This window comes from Schistocerca piceifrons, chromosome 2, assembly GCF_021461385.2.
Source record: "Schistocerca piceifrons isolate TAMUIC-IGC-003096 chromosome 2, iqSchPice1.1, whole genome shotgun sequence".
NCBI classification, from domain to species: Eukaryota; Metazoa; Arthropoda; class Insecta; order Orthoptera; family Acrididae; genus Schistocerca; species Schistocerca piceifrons.
Window position 1 is genome coordinate 42,541,214 of NC_060139.1, and position 19,807 is coordinate 42,561,020.

The following is a 19,807-nucleotide window of genomic DNA, read 5'->3' on the forward strand; positions in this document are numbered from 1 at the left end:
TATTGAATTAAAAGATGAAACTCCGGCAAATTACATTAATAATTACTTTTTAAGTGTACCAGTGTCATTAAGTAAAAACTTTACTAAACATGAGAAATTAACAGCCCCAAATGTAGACAGTAGTATGTTGTTAATTCCCACAAATGATAATGAAATATTAAAGGTGATAAAGAGTCTAAAATCAAAAATGTCTGCAGGTGTGGATGAAGTGCCTGTGTCAATAATAAAAAAAGTTGCCCAACAAATTATAAAGCCCCTGATACATATTGCCAATTTGTCTTTCAGCGAAGGTGTGTTTCCTGAGAGGTTGAAAATCTCTAAGGTTAGACCTCTGTTCAAAAAAGGAGATCCATACAAGGTAGAAAATTATAGACCAATATCCCTTCTCCAATCATTTTCAAAAATTCTAGAGAAATTAATGAAAACCAGACTCATAAATTACTTAGATGCTCAGAAACTTCTAAACTGCAATCAACATGGCTTTCGCTCAGGCCACAGCACAGAATCAGCTATCCATGCCTATACCAAAGAGATTGTCAGGAGGCTCGACACTAAAAAATGTGTAGTGGGAATTAACTTAGATTTATCTAAAGCTTTTGATACAGTAAATCACAAAATTCTGTTAAACAAGATGGAGGCAATAGGTGTATGGGGAGTTGTGAAGCAGTGGTTTGAATCTTACCTTCAAGATAGAACTCAGGTGGTAGAAATCATCGCAGAGCATAAAAATCAGAAAATCAAGTGGGTCTCAGATGCAAAGAAATTGGAAATAGGTGTCCCACAGGGCAGTGTTCTCGGTCCTTTATTATTCTTGCTTTATATAAATGACATAAAAAATCCTAATATTTCTACCAAAATAATGTTGTTTGCAGATGACACTAGCATAATTATAAGTGATGTTAAAAAATCATTAACCACCACAACTGATATAGTCCTGAAATATATTCAACATTGGTTTAATGCTAATGAGTTAACACTTAATCTAAGTAAAACAAATTATATACAGTATGGCAAAGCAACTCAAGATATGGACCTCCAGTTAAAACTAAGGGATAAGAAGATAGAGAGTGTACAATCCACAAAGTTTTTGGGCATGCACATTGATCAAAACTTAAGCTCGAAAGACCATCTCAAGTACTTATCCCACAGGCTCAATTCGGCATGTTTTGCATTGAGGATATTATCTAGAGTATGCAGCACAGACTGTACTAGACTAGTGTATTTTGCTTACTTTCAGTCCATCGTGTCTTATGGCATAGTGTTCTGGGGTAAAACTAAATCAAGCTTAACAGATATCTTCAAATTTCAGAAAAGAGCTGTACGAATCATAACACATAACTCTCCAAAAACTCATTGTAGGCCCCTTTTCAAAGAATTGCAAATACTCACAATACCATCACTGTATATTTTTAAAAGCATTATGTGTACAAGAGCACATATGAAAAATCTACGTACAAATGAGGACTGCCATAATTATAATACTAGAACTCGTAAGAATTTGTATGTAGAAATGGTAAGGACAACACAAACCCAAAAGCATGTAAGTTATTTTGGAATAAAACTCTACAATGCTCTGCCAGTGTACATGAAGGCAATACTAGATGAAGTAAAATTTAAGACTGAACTTAAAAATTACCTTTTAAGCAAAACTTTCTATGATGTAGATGAGTACTTTTATTGTGTGTAAATTTATTGCCAAAAATTTTAATTTGTATGTCTAAACTTGTACTTTTAAAAATGTCTTGAAAGTGATATTCCATTATTATGTCTGTAGTACTTGTACTAGTATGATAACTTTGTTGTGACAATTCCTACATCATGTAAATGATATACAGGAAGATGATAAAATGAAATGAAAATGAAATGAAATGAAATTTTCATATCACCCCAGATAAAATTTACATTGGCCTTAACAATCCAGTTCATATCTAGTATCAAGTTTTCATTCGATTCATCAAATACTAAGCATCCTTGTATAAATTGTACATCGTTCATCTTAAATTCAAGTAAGACTTGTCTGGTAATCAACTTACTGCTTTTTCCTGTTGCCCCTTTTATCCTTACCCCTGTTATTATAAATTCTGTGAAATTTTTATTATTTTTGATCCTGTCTCTTAGCTTTCTCAATATTCCTGTAATTGGGTTGCCTGTATCGAGAAGACAGTTTCCTTTTCAATCATTAATCTCTACTACACTATACGGACTTTCAAATTCTTTACCCATTTCATTGTCATCATTTTCAAATAACAAATCCTCTTCTATATCCCAAAAATTCACCCCTTTATCACAGTCACTACTTTTTATTACAGATTCTACACATTCACTAATCATATTACCACCAGGAGACTGTTCTATATTTTTCATGGCAATTTTATCATCTGAGTACACACTTTGACAAATTTCACTTTAAACCTTACACTTTTGAACACCATACTGACATTTGCTACTATAGTCATTGACTTCACTTAGTACTCTATGACTAATTAGATCTTCTTTTCCATTTTCATAAACATCAACTGGTAACATTAATCTATCAGGCACTGCTCTACTTGTTTCTAACTCATTACTCGAACACATACCAGAAATTCCATAATCATTCAGCAGCAAATCATCAACTTTAACTTCTACATATACCATCCCATCTAGTTCTGTAAGTAACATATCATCAACATCCTTATCATCATCATCTGAAACACTCTCATTAGAAACATCATCATCACACTTAATATTATTTTCAATACCAAACTCATTTCTCTCTTCACACACTTCTTTAACAACCTCAAGACTGTGACTACTCTGTTTTGCCACATCCTCATTTCCCTGTCTATTATCTACTGCAATTTCATCTGGAATTACTCTGTCATTCTCACTTTCATTGCCTAGCACATGAACATCAGCTTCCACACATACATCACCAGTATCAGCATTTTCACTCATTTCACAGTCACTCAACATTCTCACTAAACCATACTCATCAGATCTGGCAGGAAGTTTCATATCAGTGTACAATCCGCTGCAGAGTGAAAATCTCATTCTGGAAACATCCCCCAGGCTGTGGCTAACCCGAGTCTCCACAGTAGGCTATCCTTTCTTTCAGGAGTGCTGGTTCTGCAAGGTTTGCAGGAGAGCTTCTGTTAAGTTTGGAAAGTAGGCAAAGTAAAGCTGTGAGGATGGGGCGTGAGTCATGCTTGGGTAGCTCAGTTGGTAGAGCACTTGCCTGCGAAAGGCAAAGGTCCCGATTTCGAGTCTCGGTCCGGCACATAGTTTTAATTTGGCAGGAAGATTCATTTACAGTAATTCCATCTTAATACTTTCTTCACACTGTGTCACTTTCAAAGAATGTTTTCATTAACAGTTTTTCTAACCAGAGTTTGTAGTTAAAAGATGACTGCATCATAGTTTGTTGCCAGCCCACAACCCAAAAACAAAAAGTAAGTCACTTGTATTGTTATACAAGATTACTGTCCGCCCCAGTAGCTGAGTGGTCAGCGTGACGGATTGCCGTCCTCTGGGCCCGGGTTCGATTCCCGGCTGGGTCGGAGATTTTCTCCGCTCAGGGACTGGGTGTTGTGTTGTGTTCATCATCATTTCATCCCCATCCGGCGTGCAGGTCGCCCAATGTGGCGCCGAATGTAATAAGACCTGCGATATGGCGGCCGGACCTGCCCCGCGAGGGGCCTCCCGGCCAATGACGCCAAACGCTCATTTCCATTTCCATACAAGATTACTGAAAATACTTTTCTCATGAAAGGTGAAATGAAGCGTCTTTTGGTGGTACTGTGGCAGAAACAATGACAGACTGAAACAATTGATCACTAAACTCAGTGGTGACTTCTTCACAGTGACAGCAAACATTTCATCTACTTATAATCGGTCAAGTACAGATGTATTAGATTTTGACAAATGGGCACAGATTACAGAACCGAGAACTATTTTTTCAAAAGAAATAGCCCCCCGAAAAAAAATCCAAAAACTTACACTGATGAGTCATAAGTCTCCTAGTTCTACTCGTGTTACCTAGAAGAGAATGATAATCTTATGCTAACTATAGGGCACTGTTCTTCAGACATATTTATTATAATTTGATTAAACAAGGCCTTTTTTCAGTACCGGTAGACATAATCATGAAGAATTTGATGTCAAATATGAAAATGGATATAACCAAATCACCTCTAATAACAGATCAATTTCATTATTATCAATCTTACAAAAATAACTTACTTGAACTAGGATACTTGTAAAACAGATTCCTTTATAAATCTATTGCCAGTGCCAGATAAATGGTTTGCTTGCATACTTTTCTGCTTCACTGTTACAAATGGCTGAATGGTCACAATTAATATTTATTTAAGATGATGTGGCATGGTCCGCAGTAGTTTTTGTACACCACTCTAGCATTGTTTTCTAAAACAACCATACAACACATAGAGGTGATTAATGAGTCAGACACAACCCTCTTCCTCAATACAAGTTGTTATGTTAGAAAGGGGTGTTCTGTTACAAACTCTCACTTACAGGTTCTGAGTGAGCCACCTTACCCAGTGTATACCTCCCTCCTGACCGAGCGAGGTGGCGCAGTGGTTAGCACACTGGACCCGCATTCGGGAGGACGACGGTTCAATCCCATCTCCGGCCATCCTGGTTTAGGTTTTCCGTGATTTCCCTAAATCGTTTCAGGCAAATGCCGGGATGGTTCCTTTGAAAGGGCACGGCCGATTTCCTTCCCAATCCTTCCCTAACCCGAGCTTGCGCTCCATCTCTAATGACCTCGTTGTCGACGGGACGTTAAACACTAACCACCACCACCACCTCCCTCCTGCTCAATGAAGAATCTGTTAGTTCTCAAAGCTACGTAGTCTGTCCCTTTTGCTTTCACATATGTCTACTGGTGGAACTATACTTTTGATCTTTTAAACATTTTGGAAGATGGCTATTAAAACCTGTCAAGTAATGTATAAAGGCCAGATATCAACCAGTTTCAGTCACAAATCATCTTAACAGATCAGGGTTAAAAGAGTTCATGCCACATCATCGCATCTGTCATGGCCACATCTCATATGTAAAGCATATCATGAATTCCAATATAACACACAGGACTTCTAAAGGCAGATTAGTGTGTTTGCCTTTAAAAGGCCACCCATTTCCTAGAGCATTACATCATCATAAGAGTATTTCATTAATACTAAATAGATTTTGAAGACAGTATTGTCCAATTTTATGACTAGGATCTTTGACAGTAATGTTCAATCCATGCAAGCTATCATGCAAGTGGTTTATTCTGACCACTGGAGGCCATATTGTGGCAGTCAGTCTCCATTACTATCATCAAGCAAAACTGCAGTGCAAAGATCAATTTCCAAGCCACCCCATCCATTACCATGGTATCTGTGGTGAGCCTCGCCACAGTGCAACTATCAATATTGGCAAGCCATTGCTATAGCAGCCAAATATAGCTGTCTCTGCTCTAGCGAGTACATATAAATGCCCACAGGGGGCAGCCTGCGTGCAATAAAACTTACAGCATGCCTGTCATTCTGTTTCTTTTAATTAAATTAATTATGACACAATTAGAATTGTGAAATTAAATTATGTAATTTTTGTATTTATTTTTCTTACAAATTCAACTATACCAATCAATATAGCATACCTCATGCATGATGGGTTGTTAATAATGTAATACTGCAGGCAATGGGCAGAGCTTACAGTATATAATTTCGACAAAAACAGTCTTATTCGGCAGTGACCTCCTTACTAGTATTGATCTTGTTCCATCTGCCACCAACAGTAGCCATAATGGGTGTAACATATTACTTCTTAATCATTGTAGCTTACATGTTAAACATTGTTTAGCTCTATTTTCAACACTGTATACTGTATATGTATTATTACTGAATGGCAGTGGGGAAAAGTGTGAAGATTGTCTGAGGAAAGGGCTGAATATGATTGTTAACAAATAAAAAATCTGAAGACGCCATCAAGATTGTTTTTATTTGGTTTTTAGCATTTTATACCAATCACTGCTTTGCTTACAACCATGTGCAATGTAATGAATACTACTCCTTGCTGGATGGCTGCAGTGTTTCCACTGCAGAGTTGGTAGCCATCTCTCATGCTTTTGAGCCTATTAATTCCTGCACTGGTGAATCCTTCCCTGTCTGTAGCGACTCCTTGAGCAGTTTACAAGCTGTTTATCAGTGTTTTCCTTATCATCTCTTGGTCCTGATGATCCAGGATTCCCTTTTCACCATCGGACAGTGCAGACGCATGGTGGGCTTTGTCTGGACCCTCTAGTCATGTTGAGATCCCAGAGAATGAATACATTGGCAGGCTGCCTCTTGAGATTCGTATTCTGGCACCAAACCTTCAGTCAGCATCATGCCACCAAATTCTAAGGATTTGGAATTCTTTGGACTATCCTAACTTATTCAGCCTGCAGTGGACTCTTAATCCTCCACAGTCACTACAGTGGTGTTGGCAGATGATGACTCAGTGGCTGACCTGATTTTACAGTTTCTTTGTGATAAAGGTTTATATCATGTTCTCTAAGGGATGGTGTCAGCCTTGTCAGCCCTGTGAAAGTTTGACAGGACACCCTGTTGCCTCCTCTGCCCTGACTGGGCAATGGCTGTCTGTGCTTTGTGGACTCCTCCAGACTTTGCCCTATCTGTTCTTCACTTTTCTCCTCTTTCTCTTTCTCATATGTTCTTGCAGTTTCTGCCTTTCAGGGCCTTTGGCTGCTCTCTGGATTGGGCATCTCACCAGCCTTCCCTCCTTTCCCTCTTTTCTTCTTCTTTGTTCTTTCTCTAGCCTTTGTTAACCTCTGATAAACCTGGTGATTTTCTTTCCTTTTGTTTCATGCACTAGTCCTTTCTAGGATTTGTAGTGTTGTCTTTTCTGTTCTTGGTAAGAGGGACTGACAACTTCATAGTTTTGCCCCTTTAAACATTGACCAACCAATTGAGTTGACTGTTAGATTTCAAGGACAGTCATTTGTGAACTTTACTTGATAACTGTGTTAATAATTTACTTGCTACATGTTAATAATTGTGTTTAATCACTTAAGTGCTAGGTTATTGCACTCAGTCACATTATAGGACATCAACTGAGTGTAGTACATGGCTAGCTGTTTATCGGTGCATAAATTATAATAGACTACACTTGATCTGGCCATAAACAGTAGTTCATTCAGCAACTGAAGTGCAAGCAGAGTGTTTTCAACTGCAAATCCTTTGTGGGTCACATTACGTGTAGTATACTGGCTCCTCCACCAAATTCTCAGCCAAATTTGGTGGAGGTGCTGCTACCAATGGCATATTTGCATAGGTAAATGTGGTTATGCTTCAGATTCATTGCAGAAACCAAAGGAGAGTGTTGACAAAATGCGTTACAGAAATAAAAGCAATCTCACAATTGACGAACATAAAAAGTGGTGACCCAGCACCACAAGATCTGATGACAAAGATACAGTTCTCCAAAACATGTAGTGTATAATAATAATAAGTGTACAAATAGAACTGTTGTTCTACAATGAAGAAGAATGTGATCTTCCTTGCAACAAGCTAGAAATGGATCATCAACTTTATAAAGTGTAAGTAAGGAAGCTGCAGCCATTTTCAGAGTAAAACTTTCTTGTTAGTTTCACTGTGTCACATTTAGTTCACATAAACATAAATAGTTGATAGCAGTTAGTAATTCATTTCATAATGGCTGCTTCACTACATTTGTTTATACCTTGGTTAGTGCCAAGAACCCTGTAGTTTCTTTGATTATGTGATTGTCAGAGCATAATGAAGGAATGAATGAGTGTCTGAACAGTACAGTTGCCATAACAATAATATATATAATGCATAGAAATACTTGAAGTCAAGGAAATCAGTATGATATTTGAAAAATCAGTGATGGAATACAAACAATGTAATGAGGAAAGACAATTACTTACCTGAATTAGGTTTTCTGTCTCTTTCCTAAGTCATTTCAGGAAAAATAAATAATCTACTGTGGAGTGAATGGATGTCTTCTCTCATACTGTCATTAAAATTGGAGAATACACTACATTACTGATGAGCAATCTAGTTATAGTTCAACATAGGGAACATTTGAACAGAATCTTTAAAATAGGGCACACACAATACTGGCATGGTATGCACTCTGCAATACTTCAGGGAAGATAATTGGTGTGACAAACAATAGCTCTGTAGCACAGATGTTGATTTTCAAATGAAATACTTTGCTCTAAATAGGTCTCAAATAGTTTTATTTGTTATTCAAGTTTCCCTGGGCAACAATTCATACATAATTATTTGTTTGTTTTCAAATGTGGTGTTAAAGAGAAACATTGTACTAATTTTTCTAAATTACTGTTGATATTAGGCTAGCATTTAACTATAGGGCACACTCAATTTATATTAAGTGTATTCTGTTGCAATTGTCAATGTTGAAAAGTCAAAAAATTACAAAATCTATGTATTTATCAATATTATCATAAGAAATATGCTTTTCAACAAATTTACATCTGTCCCATTTTCATATCTTAATTGGATTTTTTATTCCTACAGAAAGCCTGAAATACAACCAAATGGAATACCTGAATCAACAACCAAACTACCAAACAGCAGCCTTGGCTCACAGTTCCAGTCTCCCTCTACACAACTTGGCAACACTTCATGTCAGGAAATGAGGGGGCGTATTAGTGAAAAGAGTAAGTTCAATTTTTCTTACAGTTTTTTAATTATCAGTTGTTGCAGTTAACTTATGGACAGACTGACTGATGGTTCTGTCTATCTATTTGTATAAGAAAAAATTTACATTGTAGGCATTTGAAATCAATATGGCTTAAAATTTACTTCTGATGCAGTAAATGGCAGGCAATTTTTTAAAATGTAATTATATTTCTTTTTCACAGTTTTAGTTAATTATTACTTCTATCTACAGTTACATAGCTACTCTGCAAGCCACAGTACAGCTCGTGGTGGTGGGTACCTGGTATCACTACCTGCTCCAGTCACAAATAGAGCAAGAGAAAAAACAACTATCTATACATATCTAAAAACAAAGATGATGTGACTTACCAAATGAAAGTGCTGGCAGCTCGACAGACACACAAACAAACACAAACATACACACAAAATTCAAGCTTTCGCAACAAACTGTTGCCTCATCAGGAAAGAGGGTAAGGAGTCATTCCAATCCCGGGAGCGGAAAGACTTACCTTAGGGGGAAAAAAGGACGGGTATACACTCACACACACACACACATCCATCCACACATACACAGACACAAGCAGACACATTTAAAGACAAAGAGTTTGGCCAAACTCTTTGTCCCCAAACATCCCCGCCCGCGTCCACACATGCGCGGATGGATATGTGTGCATGTGTGCGAGCGCACACCTGTCCCTCCCCCCCCCCAAGGCAAGTCCCCCCGCCCCCGGGACCGGAACGACTCACCACCCTCCCCACCAAAACCCCCCCTCCCCCCGACGAGGCAACAGTCCGCTGCGAAAGCCCGAACCCCGTGTGCATGCCCGTGCCTGCCCGTGTGACCGTCGACCCGCCAGCACCCCCACCCGGCAAGTCACATCATCTTTGTTTTTATATCTAAAAACAAAGATGATGCGACCCACCAAATGAAAGCGCTGGCAGGCTGACAGACACACAAACAAACACAAACACACACACAAAATTCAAGCTTTCGCAACAAACCGCCGCCCCACCAGGAAAGAGGAAAGGAGAGGGAAAGACGAAAGGAAGCGGGCTCCAAGGGAGAGGGCAAGGAGCCACCCCAACCCCGGGAGCGGAAAGACCCACCCCAGGGGGAAAAAGGGACGGGCACACACTCGCACACACACACACACACACATCCATCCACACATACACAGACACAAGCAGACACATCTAAAGACAAAGAGTTTGGGCAGAGATGTCAGTCGAGGCAGAAGTGCAGAGGCAAAGATGTTGTTGAGTGACAGGTGAGGTATGAGTGGCGGCAACTTGAAATTAGCGGAGATTGAGGCCTGGTGGATAACGGGAAGAGAGGATACATTGAAGAGCAAGTTCCCATCTCCGGAGTTCGGATAGGTTGGTGTTAGTGGGAAGTATCCAGATAACCCAGACGGTGTAACACTGCGCCAAGATGTGCTGGCCGTGCACCAAGGCATGTTTAGCCACAGGGTGATCCTCATTACCAACAAACACTGTCTGCCTGTGTCCATTCATGCGAATGGACAGTTTGTTGCTGGTCATTCCCACATAGAATGCATCACAGTGTAGGCAGGTCAGTTGGTAGATCACGTGGGTGCTTTCACACGTGGCTCTGCCTTTGATCGTGTACACCTTCTGGGTTAAAGGACTGGAGTAGATGGTGGTGGGAGGGTGCATGGGACAGGTTTTACACTGGGGGCGGTTACAAGGGTAGGAGCCAGAGGGTAGGTAAGGTGGTTTGGGGATTTCATAGGGATGAACTAAGAGGTTACGAAGGTTAGGTGGACGGCGGAAAGACACTCTTGGTGGAGTGGGGAGGATTTCATGAAGGATGGATCTCATTTCAGGGCAGGATTTGAGGAAGTCGTATCCCTGCTGGAGAGCCACATTCAGAATCTGATCCAGTCCTGGAAAGTATCCTGTCACAAGTGGGGCACTTTTGTGGTTCTTCTGTGGGAGGTTCTGGATTTGAGAGGATGAGGTAGTGGCTCTGGTTATTTGCTTCTGTACCAGGTCGGGATGGTAGTTGCGGGATGCGAAAGCTGTTGTCAGGTTGTTGGTGTAATGCTTCAGGGATTCCGGACTGGAGCAGATTCGTTTGCCATGAAGACCTAGGCTGTAGGGAAGGGACCGTTTGATGTGGAATGGGTGGCAGCTGTCGTAATGGAGGTACTGTTGCTTGTTGGTGGGTTTGATGTGGACGGACGTGTGAAGATGGCCATTGGACAGGTGGAGGTCAACATCAAGGAAAGTGGCATGGGATTTGGAGTAGGACCAGGTGAATCTGATGGAACCAAAGGAGTTGAGGTTGGAGAGGAAATTCTGGAGTTCTTCTTCACTGTGAGTCCAGATCATGAAGATGTCATCAATAAATCTGTACCAAACTTTGGGTTGGCAGGCCTGGGTAGCCAAGAAGTCTTCCTCTAAGCGACCCATGAATAGGTTGGCGTATGAAGGGGCCATCCTGGCACCCATGGCTGTTCCCTTTAATTGTTGGTATGTCTGGTCTTCAAAAGTGAAGAAGTTGTGGGTCAGGATGAAGCTGGCTAAGGTAATGAGGAAAGAGGTTTTAGGTAGGGTGGCAGGTGATCGGCGTGAAAGGAAGTGCTCCATCACAGCGAGGCCCTGGACGTGCGGGATATTTGTGTATAAGGAAGTGGCATCAATGGTTACAAGGATGGTTTCTGGGGGTAACGGATTGGGTAAGGATTCCAATACACTTTCATATGGGCACTAATTCCTCATATCTCACTTTCATGGTACATACATGCAATGTACGTTGGTGGCAGTAAAATCATTCGGCAGTCAGTGTCAAATGCCAGTGCTCTAAATTTTCTCAAATTGTTTCTCAAAAAGAATGTTGACTTCCCCCCTGGTATTCCAATTTAAGTTCCCAAAGCATCTCCTTAACATTCTTTTTGATCAGACCTACCAGTAACAAATCTAGCAGCCTGCCTCTGAACTGCTTCAATGTCTTCCTTCAATCTGACTTGGTACAGATCCCAAACACTTGAGCAGTACTCAGGAGTAGGTAGCACCAACATCCTATATGCAGTCTCCTTGACAGGTGAACCACTATTTCCTAAAATTCCCCTAATAAACTGGTCAGCCATTCACCTTTCCCACCACAGTCCTTACATGCTTGTTCCCTTTCATATTGCTCTGCAAAGTTACACCAGATATTTCAATGATTTGACTGTGTCAAGCAGGACACTAGTAATACCGTATCCGAAATATTACAGGTTTATTCCTCCTATCCATCTGCATTAACTTACAGTTTTCCACATTGAGCAAGCTGCCATTCATTGCACCAACTAGAAATATTGTCTAAGTCATCTTGTATCTTCCTACAGCAACTCAATTTTGACACCTTGCTGTAAACTACAACATCATCAACAAAGAACCAAGATAGCTGCCCATCCTGTCCAGCATCTCATTAATAATTTATGTGTATGGGGAAGAAAAGTGCTCCTGTCACACTTTCCTGAGGCACTACTAACAATGTTCTTGTGCCTGATGAACACTCGTCATCGAGGGCCATATACTGGGTTCTATCTTTGACCCACTCGCATATCTGTGAACTTAACCTATATGATGATACCATCATTAGCTGCCTGCAATGGGACACCATGTCAAATGCTTTCCAGAAATCTAGAAACATGGAATCTGCCTGTTGCCCCTCAGCCCTTGTTCAGTATGTATCATGTGAGAAAAGGGCAAGCTGAGATTTGTACAAGTGATGCTTTCTGGAACCATGTTGGTTCGTGGACATAAGGTTATGAGTCCCAAGAAAGTTTATTAATCTGAACTGAGAATATCTTGAAGGATTCTGCAGCAGACCAATGTTGGGGATATTGGTCTGTAATTTTGTGGGTCCGTTCTTTTACTTTTCTTACATACTGGAGTCATCTGTGTTTTCTCCAGTCACTTTGGACTTTGTGCTGCATGAGAGATTCATGATAAATGCAGGCTTGATAGGGGCCAGTGCTATAGAGTACTATTTGTAAAATGGAACATGGATTCCATCCAGACCTAATGACCTATTTGCTTTCAAATATTTCAGTTGTTTCTCTGTGCCAGGGATGCTCATTACTGTGTTATCCATATGGGAGTCTGTCTGATGGTTAGTGACAGTATGTTTGTATGATTCTGCTGTGTGAACAGTTTCTTGGATTTGAAATTTAAAACTTTGGCTTTTGTTTTGCTATCTGCGACTGCCATGGAAGACTTATCAACAAGGATCTGAATGGAAGCATTAGACCCGCTTAGCAATCTTATATAGGACCAGAATTTTCTCAGGTTCTCTGCCACGTCTTCTGCTAAGGTGTGATGCTAGTAGTCATATGCTTTGCACATAGTTCTTTTGACAGACACATGAATCTGTACTAACCATTGCTTGTCAGTTGTGCATTCTCTTCTGCTTCCTCATCATCTTCCAAATTCCATTATTAAACCGTGATCAGTCTTTCACATCATTTATCCACTTACTAGTCACATAACTTTCCAGACTATGAATTCCAGTCTACTTAAACTTTGCTCATAATTCCTTTATATCCATCTTACTGGAACTAAGTGATGTCAGTTCACTGTCTATATGAGATGCTAACAACTGTTTGTCTGCTCTATCTGGCAGAAAAACTCTCCTTATAATGACATTATGATTGCTAATCCTAATTTCTATAAGACACTGTTGATTACATCCAGCATGATTGTATCTACAAGGTCTAAGATAGTTTCTTTGTGTGTGACTCCTGACCTAACTGCTCAATAGTAGTTTTCATAAAACTGCTTCAAAAGTATTTTGAATGACTGTCTGTCTATACCCCCTGCAATGAATCCATAGACATCCCAGTATATACTCGGTAAGTTAAAACTGCCTCCAACTGGCATTCCATGATTTGGGTATTTATGCACTACTGACCATAGACTTCCTTTGAATGACTTTAGAACTGTCACAGGAGAATCAGGTGGCTGGTAAAAACATTCAACAATTAAGTTGCTTTCACCTATACCTCTAAAATGATACAAGACAATACTTTTTCAACTGCAATATCACAAAGATAGATTAGAGGCCATAGGAGGCTATGGCCTCTGGTCTGTCTTTGCTATATACTTTCCATGACTCTCTGAATATCTCAGCTCTCCACTTCAGGTTTTGAACCAGCTCTTGGTCCCAAGAATAATATGAGTCTCAGATCTTTCATGGAGACCAGTAAATTTAGGAACTTTATTACAAATACTACAACAGTTTATGATATAATTTTGTCAGTCAAAGGGCTTTTATTGTGAATGCTGTCAGGCTTACCTTGCTGTTTAGTGATTGGGGAGTGTTCATCAGAACATTTCAAACTATCGTCTAGCCTAAAAAAAACCTCACATGCACTCCACATGTACTTTGCTACCCGAGTAGCTGCTTCTTTTGTGTAGCACACTCCTGACCTGTCAAGGGAAGTTGTACAAATAACCACATGATACTGCAGGTCCAGGAATCTGCAGCCAAGGCATTACAGAGTTAATGAAGCCTTTGGCTGAGACCCTTCTTGTGGTCCAAATCAAACATCCTCGATCAACTCTAGGAACAATGTGCAAATTGTAAGCTCTGCCTGCACCCCACACATTGGGCCAAAAGTCTACACCACCTCCACCAGCTGCCTGTATGAACTGAGGATGATCTCAGAACCCACACAACAGGCATCATTGGTTTTGATGTGAGGCACAACGTGCAGACGATTGTACTCTGCATGCTCAATAGCCACAGTGAACCCCCCTCCACATCTCAGATGAGGGTCCCAGCAGACATGCGGAGTGTACATTGGGTTTCTTCCAGTCCTGAACACTATCTGCCTAAAGTTCTCCATAATGCACCTAACACTGGAGTTCAATAACTAGTAAACCCTTCCCCCTCGAGTGCCTGCTTGCACCCTTCTGCAGGACTAGTAAGTGCCTTGCAAGCAAAGCTTGTGGTCAAAATAAGTGGCAACTAAGGTGTCCTATGTAATGAGCCAGATTCTCCATGCTACACCTTGAGGCAGCAGCCTGAAATTGACTGAACATGGCCAAAAGCACATTCAGCTGTCCACAAACTGCAGGTAGCTGCTCCTTCACCCACACACATCATACACACATCCTAACCATCTGACAAGACTAAGAAGTAAACTATGAAAGCAGACTGAATTGTAGATATGCAACTTGCTAGCCTCCTGATGTGCCATCATTGATGCTGATGCATTAATGAGCTATGTAGCTTGCTGTTTGATGAGCAAATACACATTATAAACAGTACTTCTTATAAGAAGTAACCTGTTTTATGTTTTAATTCAGGCACTCCGTTACCCAGTAAAAACTTTTATTTTGTGAATAATCTTTTTTTTGTTTTGAAGGAGTAGCCAGTATCTATGTCTTTTATATGTTGTGGTAAATTATTGTATAATATAATGGCATTGTACAGTTACCTCTTCAGAGTTTTAATTTTTGTTTTATATGTCCAGAAACAAATTGTAGCAGTTTCTGGTTTTATAATCATGTACTAAGCAATTTTTAACATAGTGGTCAATACGTATTTACATACATAACACTGTCAAAAATATGTTCATAAAGTACCCTCAATATTTCAAGCATTTAAAAAGTTTGAGGCAGTGAGCCATGTTTCTACTCTTTGTCATTAGAGCTCTCTTTTGCAGGCTGAATACAGCTTAAATATTTTTCTTATTTGCTCCCCAAAAATTATGCCACAGCTAATAACAGAATGAATAAAAGCAAAATACACTGATCTGATACATGAAATACTATATACTGATGTAAGAATTCAGATGGCATAGCATGCTGTAGACATTCTATTACTCAGTATTTTCCCATGTTCTGCCCACCTTAACTGACAGTCAACATATATTCTCAGAAGTTTTGTGCTTTCCACACATTGTGTAACTTCATTATTTAATTTTAGGTGATTGTAGTCTGGCTATTTGTTACAAGTTTTTAGTGCTTTTCTCCTGTATATTAAGGGTGACTTTATTGTTTATTACACATTCATGTATGTTGCTAAGTGTGTCTTCAGTTTTCTCTCTTAGTGCTCCTAGTAATCTACTAGTGATCAGTACATTAGTCATCTACAAACAAAATTGTTTGACCATGCTTGATATTTTGTGGGAAATCATTTACGTAATAAGAAACAGAACTGGACCTAGCACGATACCGTGCAGTACCTGTGTTTTTATGTATTTAGGGTCATAATAAGTAGGTTTTTTCAATATATTTGGAGCTACTTGATACGTATCTAAATTCACTTAACTGCACTCTGTTTTATAGGAATGACTGGAATCACTTTTTTCACCCCCCGCCCCCCCCCCCCCTCCCCCCCGCTTATTCACAGTTCGTCTAGATTATTTAACAATTTTTTGTGGCCAACTGTTTCAATGCTTATGTTAGTTAGAAGTATATACCTTTTGTATATTTTCCGCTACATAAGTTGGTGTTGATTCAGTACCTTTTCCTGATTGGAAACCAAACTGCAGTGGAAAGGAGGTCATATTTATTTAAATACTGCAAAAAGGTGGGAATTTAAGGAGATGGGACCTGGATAAACTGAAAGAACCAGAGGTTGTACAGAGTTTCAAAGAGAGCATAAGGGAACAATTGTCAGGAATGGCGGAAAGAAATACAGTAGAAGAAGAATGGGTAGCTTTGAGGGATGTAGTAGTGAAGGCAGCAGAAGATAAAGTAGGTAAAAAGACGAGGGCTAGTAGAAATCCTTGGGTAACAGAAGAAATATTGGACTTAATTCATCAAAGGAGAAAATATAAAAATGCAGTAAATGAAGAAGGCAAAAAGGAATACAAACGTCTCAAAAATGAGATCGACAGGAAGTGCTAAATGGCTAAGCAGGGATGGCTAGAGGACAAATGTAAGGATGTAGAGGCTTATCTCACTAGGGGTAAGATAGATACTGCCTACAGGAAAGTTAAAGAGACCTTTGGAGAAAAGAGAACCACTTGTATGAATATCAAGAGCTCAGATGGATACCCAGTTCTAAGCAAACAAGGGAAAGCAGAAAGGTGGAAGGAGTACATAGAAGGTTTACACAAGGGCAATGTACTTGAGGACAATATTATGGAAATGGAAGAGGATGTAGATGAAGATGAAATGGGAGATATGATACTGCGTGAAGAGTTTGACAGAGCACTGAGAGACCTGAGTCGAAACAAGGCCCCAGGAGTAGACAACATTCCATTAGAACTACTGACAGCCTTGGGAGAGCCAGTCCTGACAAAACTCTACCATCTCGTGAGCAAGATATATGAGACAGGCGAAATACCCTCAGACTTCAAGAAGAATATAATAATTCCAATCCCAAATAAAGCAGGTGTTGACAGATGTGAAAATTACTGACCTATCAGTTTAATAAGTCACGGCTACAAAATACTGACACGAATTCTTTACAGACGAATGGAAAAACTAGTAGAAGCCGACCTCGGGGAAGATCAGTTTGGATTCGGTAGAAATATAGGAACATGTGAGGCAATATTGACCCTATGACTTATCTTAGAAGCTAGATTAAGGAAAGGCAAACCTACGTTTCTAGCATTTGTAGACTTAGAGAAAGCTTTTGACAATGTTGACTGGAACACTCTCTTTCAAATTCTGAAGGTGGCAGGGGTAAAATACAGGGAGCAAAAGGCTATTTACAACTTGTACAGAAACCAGATTGAGGTTATAAGAGTCGAGGGACATGAAAGGGAAGCAGTGATTGGGAAGGGAGTGAGACAGGGTTGTAGCCTCTTCCCGATATTATTCGGTCTGTATATTGATCAAGCAGTGAAGGAAACAAAAGAAAAATTCAGAGTAGGTATTAAAATCCAGGGAGAAGAAATAAAAACTTTGAGGTTTGCCGATGACATTGTAATTCTGTCAGAGACAGCAAAGGACTTGGAAGAGCAGTTAAACAGAATGGATAGTGTCTTGAAAGGAGGATATAAGATGAACATCAACAAAAGTAAAACGAGGATAATGGAATGTAGTCAAATTAAGTCGGGTGAGGCTGAGGGAATTAGATTAGGAAATGAGACACTTAAAGTAGTAAAGGAGTTTTGCTATTTGGGGAGCAAAATAACTGATGATGGTCGAAGTAGAGAGGATATAAAATGTAGACTGGCAATGGGAATGATAGCATTTCTGAAGAAGAGAAATTTGTTAACATCAAGTGTAGATTTAAGTGTCAGGAAGTCGTTTCTGAAAGTATTTGTATGGAGTGTAGCTATGTATGGAAGTGAAACATGGACAATAAATAGTTTGGACAAGAAGAGAATAGAAGCTTTTGAAATGTGGTGCTACAGAAGAATGCTGAAGATTAGATGGGTAGATCACATAACTAATGGGGAGGTACTGAATAGGATTGGGAAGAAGAGAAATTTGTGGCACAACTTGATTAGTAGAAGGGATCGGTTGGTAGGATATGTTCTGAGGCATCAAGGGATCACCAATTTAGTATTGGAGGGCAGCGTGGAGGGTAAAAATCGTAGAGGGAGACCAAGAGATGAATATTCTAAGCAGATTCAGAAGGAATTAGGTTGCAGTTTGTTACTGGGAGATGAAGCAGCTTGCACAGGATAGAGTAGCATGGAGAGCTGCATCAAACCAGTCTCAGGACTGAAGACCACAACAACAACAACAAAAGTTCATAAGTCTATCTTTTTATTTTAGTTTCTATTGTTTTTTCAAAGCCAGAAAGTAATGAGTGGCATATAATTTTCTGTATTTTCAGTGTAATCCTTTTTGAGGAGAGGTAGTAATTTAGCATATTATAAGTAGTAAGAAAAGCAACACTGTTTTTAAATGATCGGTTTATAATGTCAAATAATAGTGATGTTAGGTTCTTAATACAGTTCTTAATTAGACAAGTTGTACTTCATCCTAACCCACAGAAATTTTGTTTCTCCATTTGTGAATTGCTTTGTAGACTTCCTCCTTCATTGTGGGCAGTAATACCATTGAATGCAGAACATATTTGTTTGGCTTTGTGGCATAAGGGGCTGTTTGAATTTCTTCCTGCAATTTTCTTCCTATACTGCTGAAGTGGTTGTTTACCACAGTTGCACTATATTGTCAAAAATGCATTATTTTTGTTGTCATATAATGTTTATTTACATAGTTTGCCAAATCATTTGAATCTTTTAATAGAGTGCATTTGTCCTTGATTTTTACATTTGATTTTTTCAAATTTCTGGTACCTGCTTCCTGCTTCACAGACTTCCATACTTCTTTGTTTTTGTTTTCAGCACAAGTATCCATTTGGAATTATGAGCTATCTTTGCTGCAAGCAGCATTTGCCTGTATATTTGCCTGTACCATTAATAAAAGTACAGAAGACTGGATTAGATGGGCTGTTTTTAATAGACTGAGGTACTTGAGTGTTTGAGACAATTTCTGTGATGCTTATTCTCATCCATTTGTTTCGTTCCACTGTAGACAATGGACATAATATTTTAAGAAAAATCTCTTCAAATTTTAGTTCGAACAGAGTCACAAATCTTTTAAATTTTGACTTGCATCTACTTCTGTGCATACTGCTTCCCATGTTTGCTATTCTATTTATTTGATAAACTCATGAGTTTTTGGTTTATAGAATTTCCATCTACATATATGCATTTTCTTTGTTTTTACTGCAGCCACTTTAGTACTTACAATGTGACTGGAATGGTCAGATAATCCTAGATCTACTACATCCACACTACAGTTTACTTTACCTGAATTTGTTAACACATCATCAATAGCTGTTGCTGACTGGTCTAGTAATCTTGTTGCAATAAATTGAAACTTTGAGTGATGCTTAAGAAAATATTACAGGTTGCATCAGTTTTCGGTGTATTTATATTTAAGTCTCCACATATCAGGAAGTTGCCCTTTACAGTGGATATTATATCAAGAACCTGATTTAGTTTATACAAAAATATATTATGGGATTCTGGATATGGATCATAATATATGTAATAAACAGTTCCCAAGGTTTCTATATACAGATATATTTTACCATAAAGACTGATACAAATGAATACTGCATGAAGTTCAAAGGTGGACTGAATTAAACATGGCGGCTCGTCAGAGCAGTTAATATT

The 19,807-nt window shown here is 39.2% G+C and overlaps 1 protein-coding gene across 1 annotated transcript in view; it reads left to right on the plus strand.

Annotated features, from left to right (window-relative positions):
• The window catches only part of LOC124777028 (serine protease snake-like), a 215,150-nt gene that overhangs the window by 37,139 nt on the left and 158,204 nt on the right, over nt 1-19,807 (plus strand). Inside the window, exon 3 of the mRNA XM_047252284.1 lies at nt 8,556-8,698. Within this exon, the coding sequence (XP_047108240.1) occupies nt 8,556-8,698 (143 nt within the window). The remainder of the gene's footprint in view (nt 1-8,555; nt 8,699-19,807) is intronic.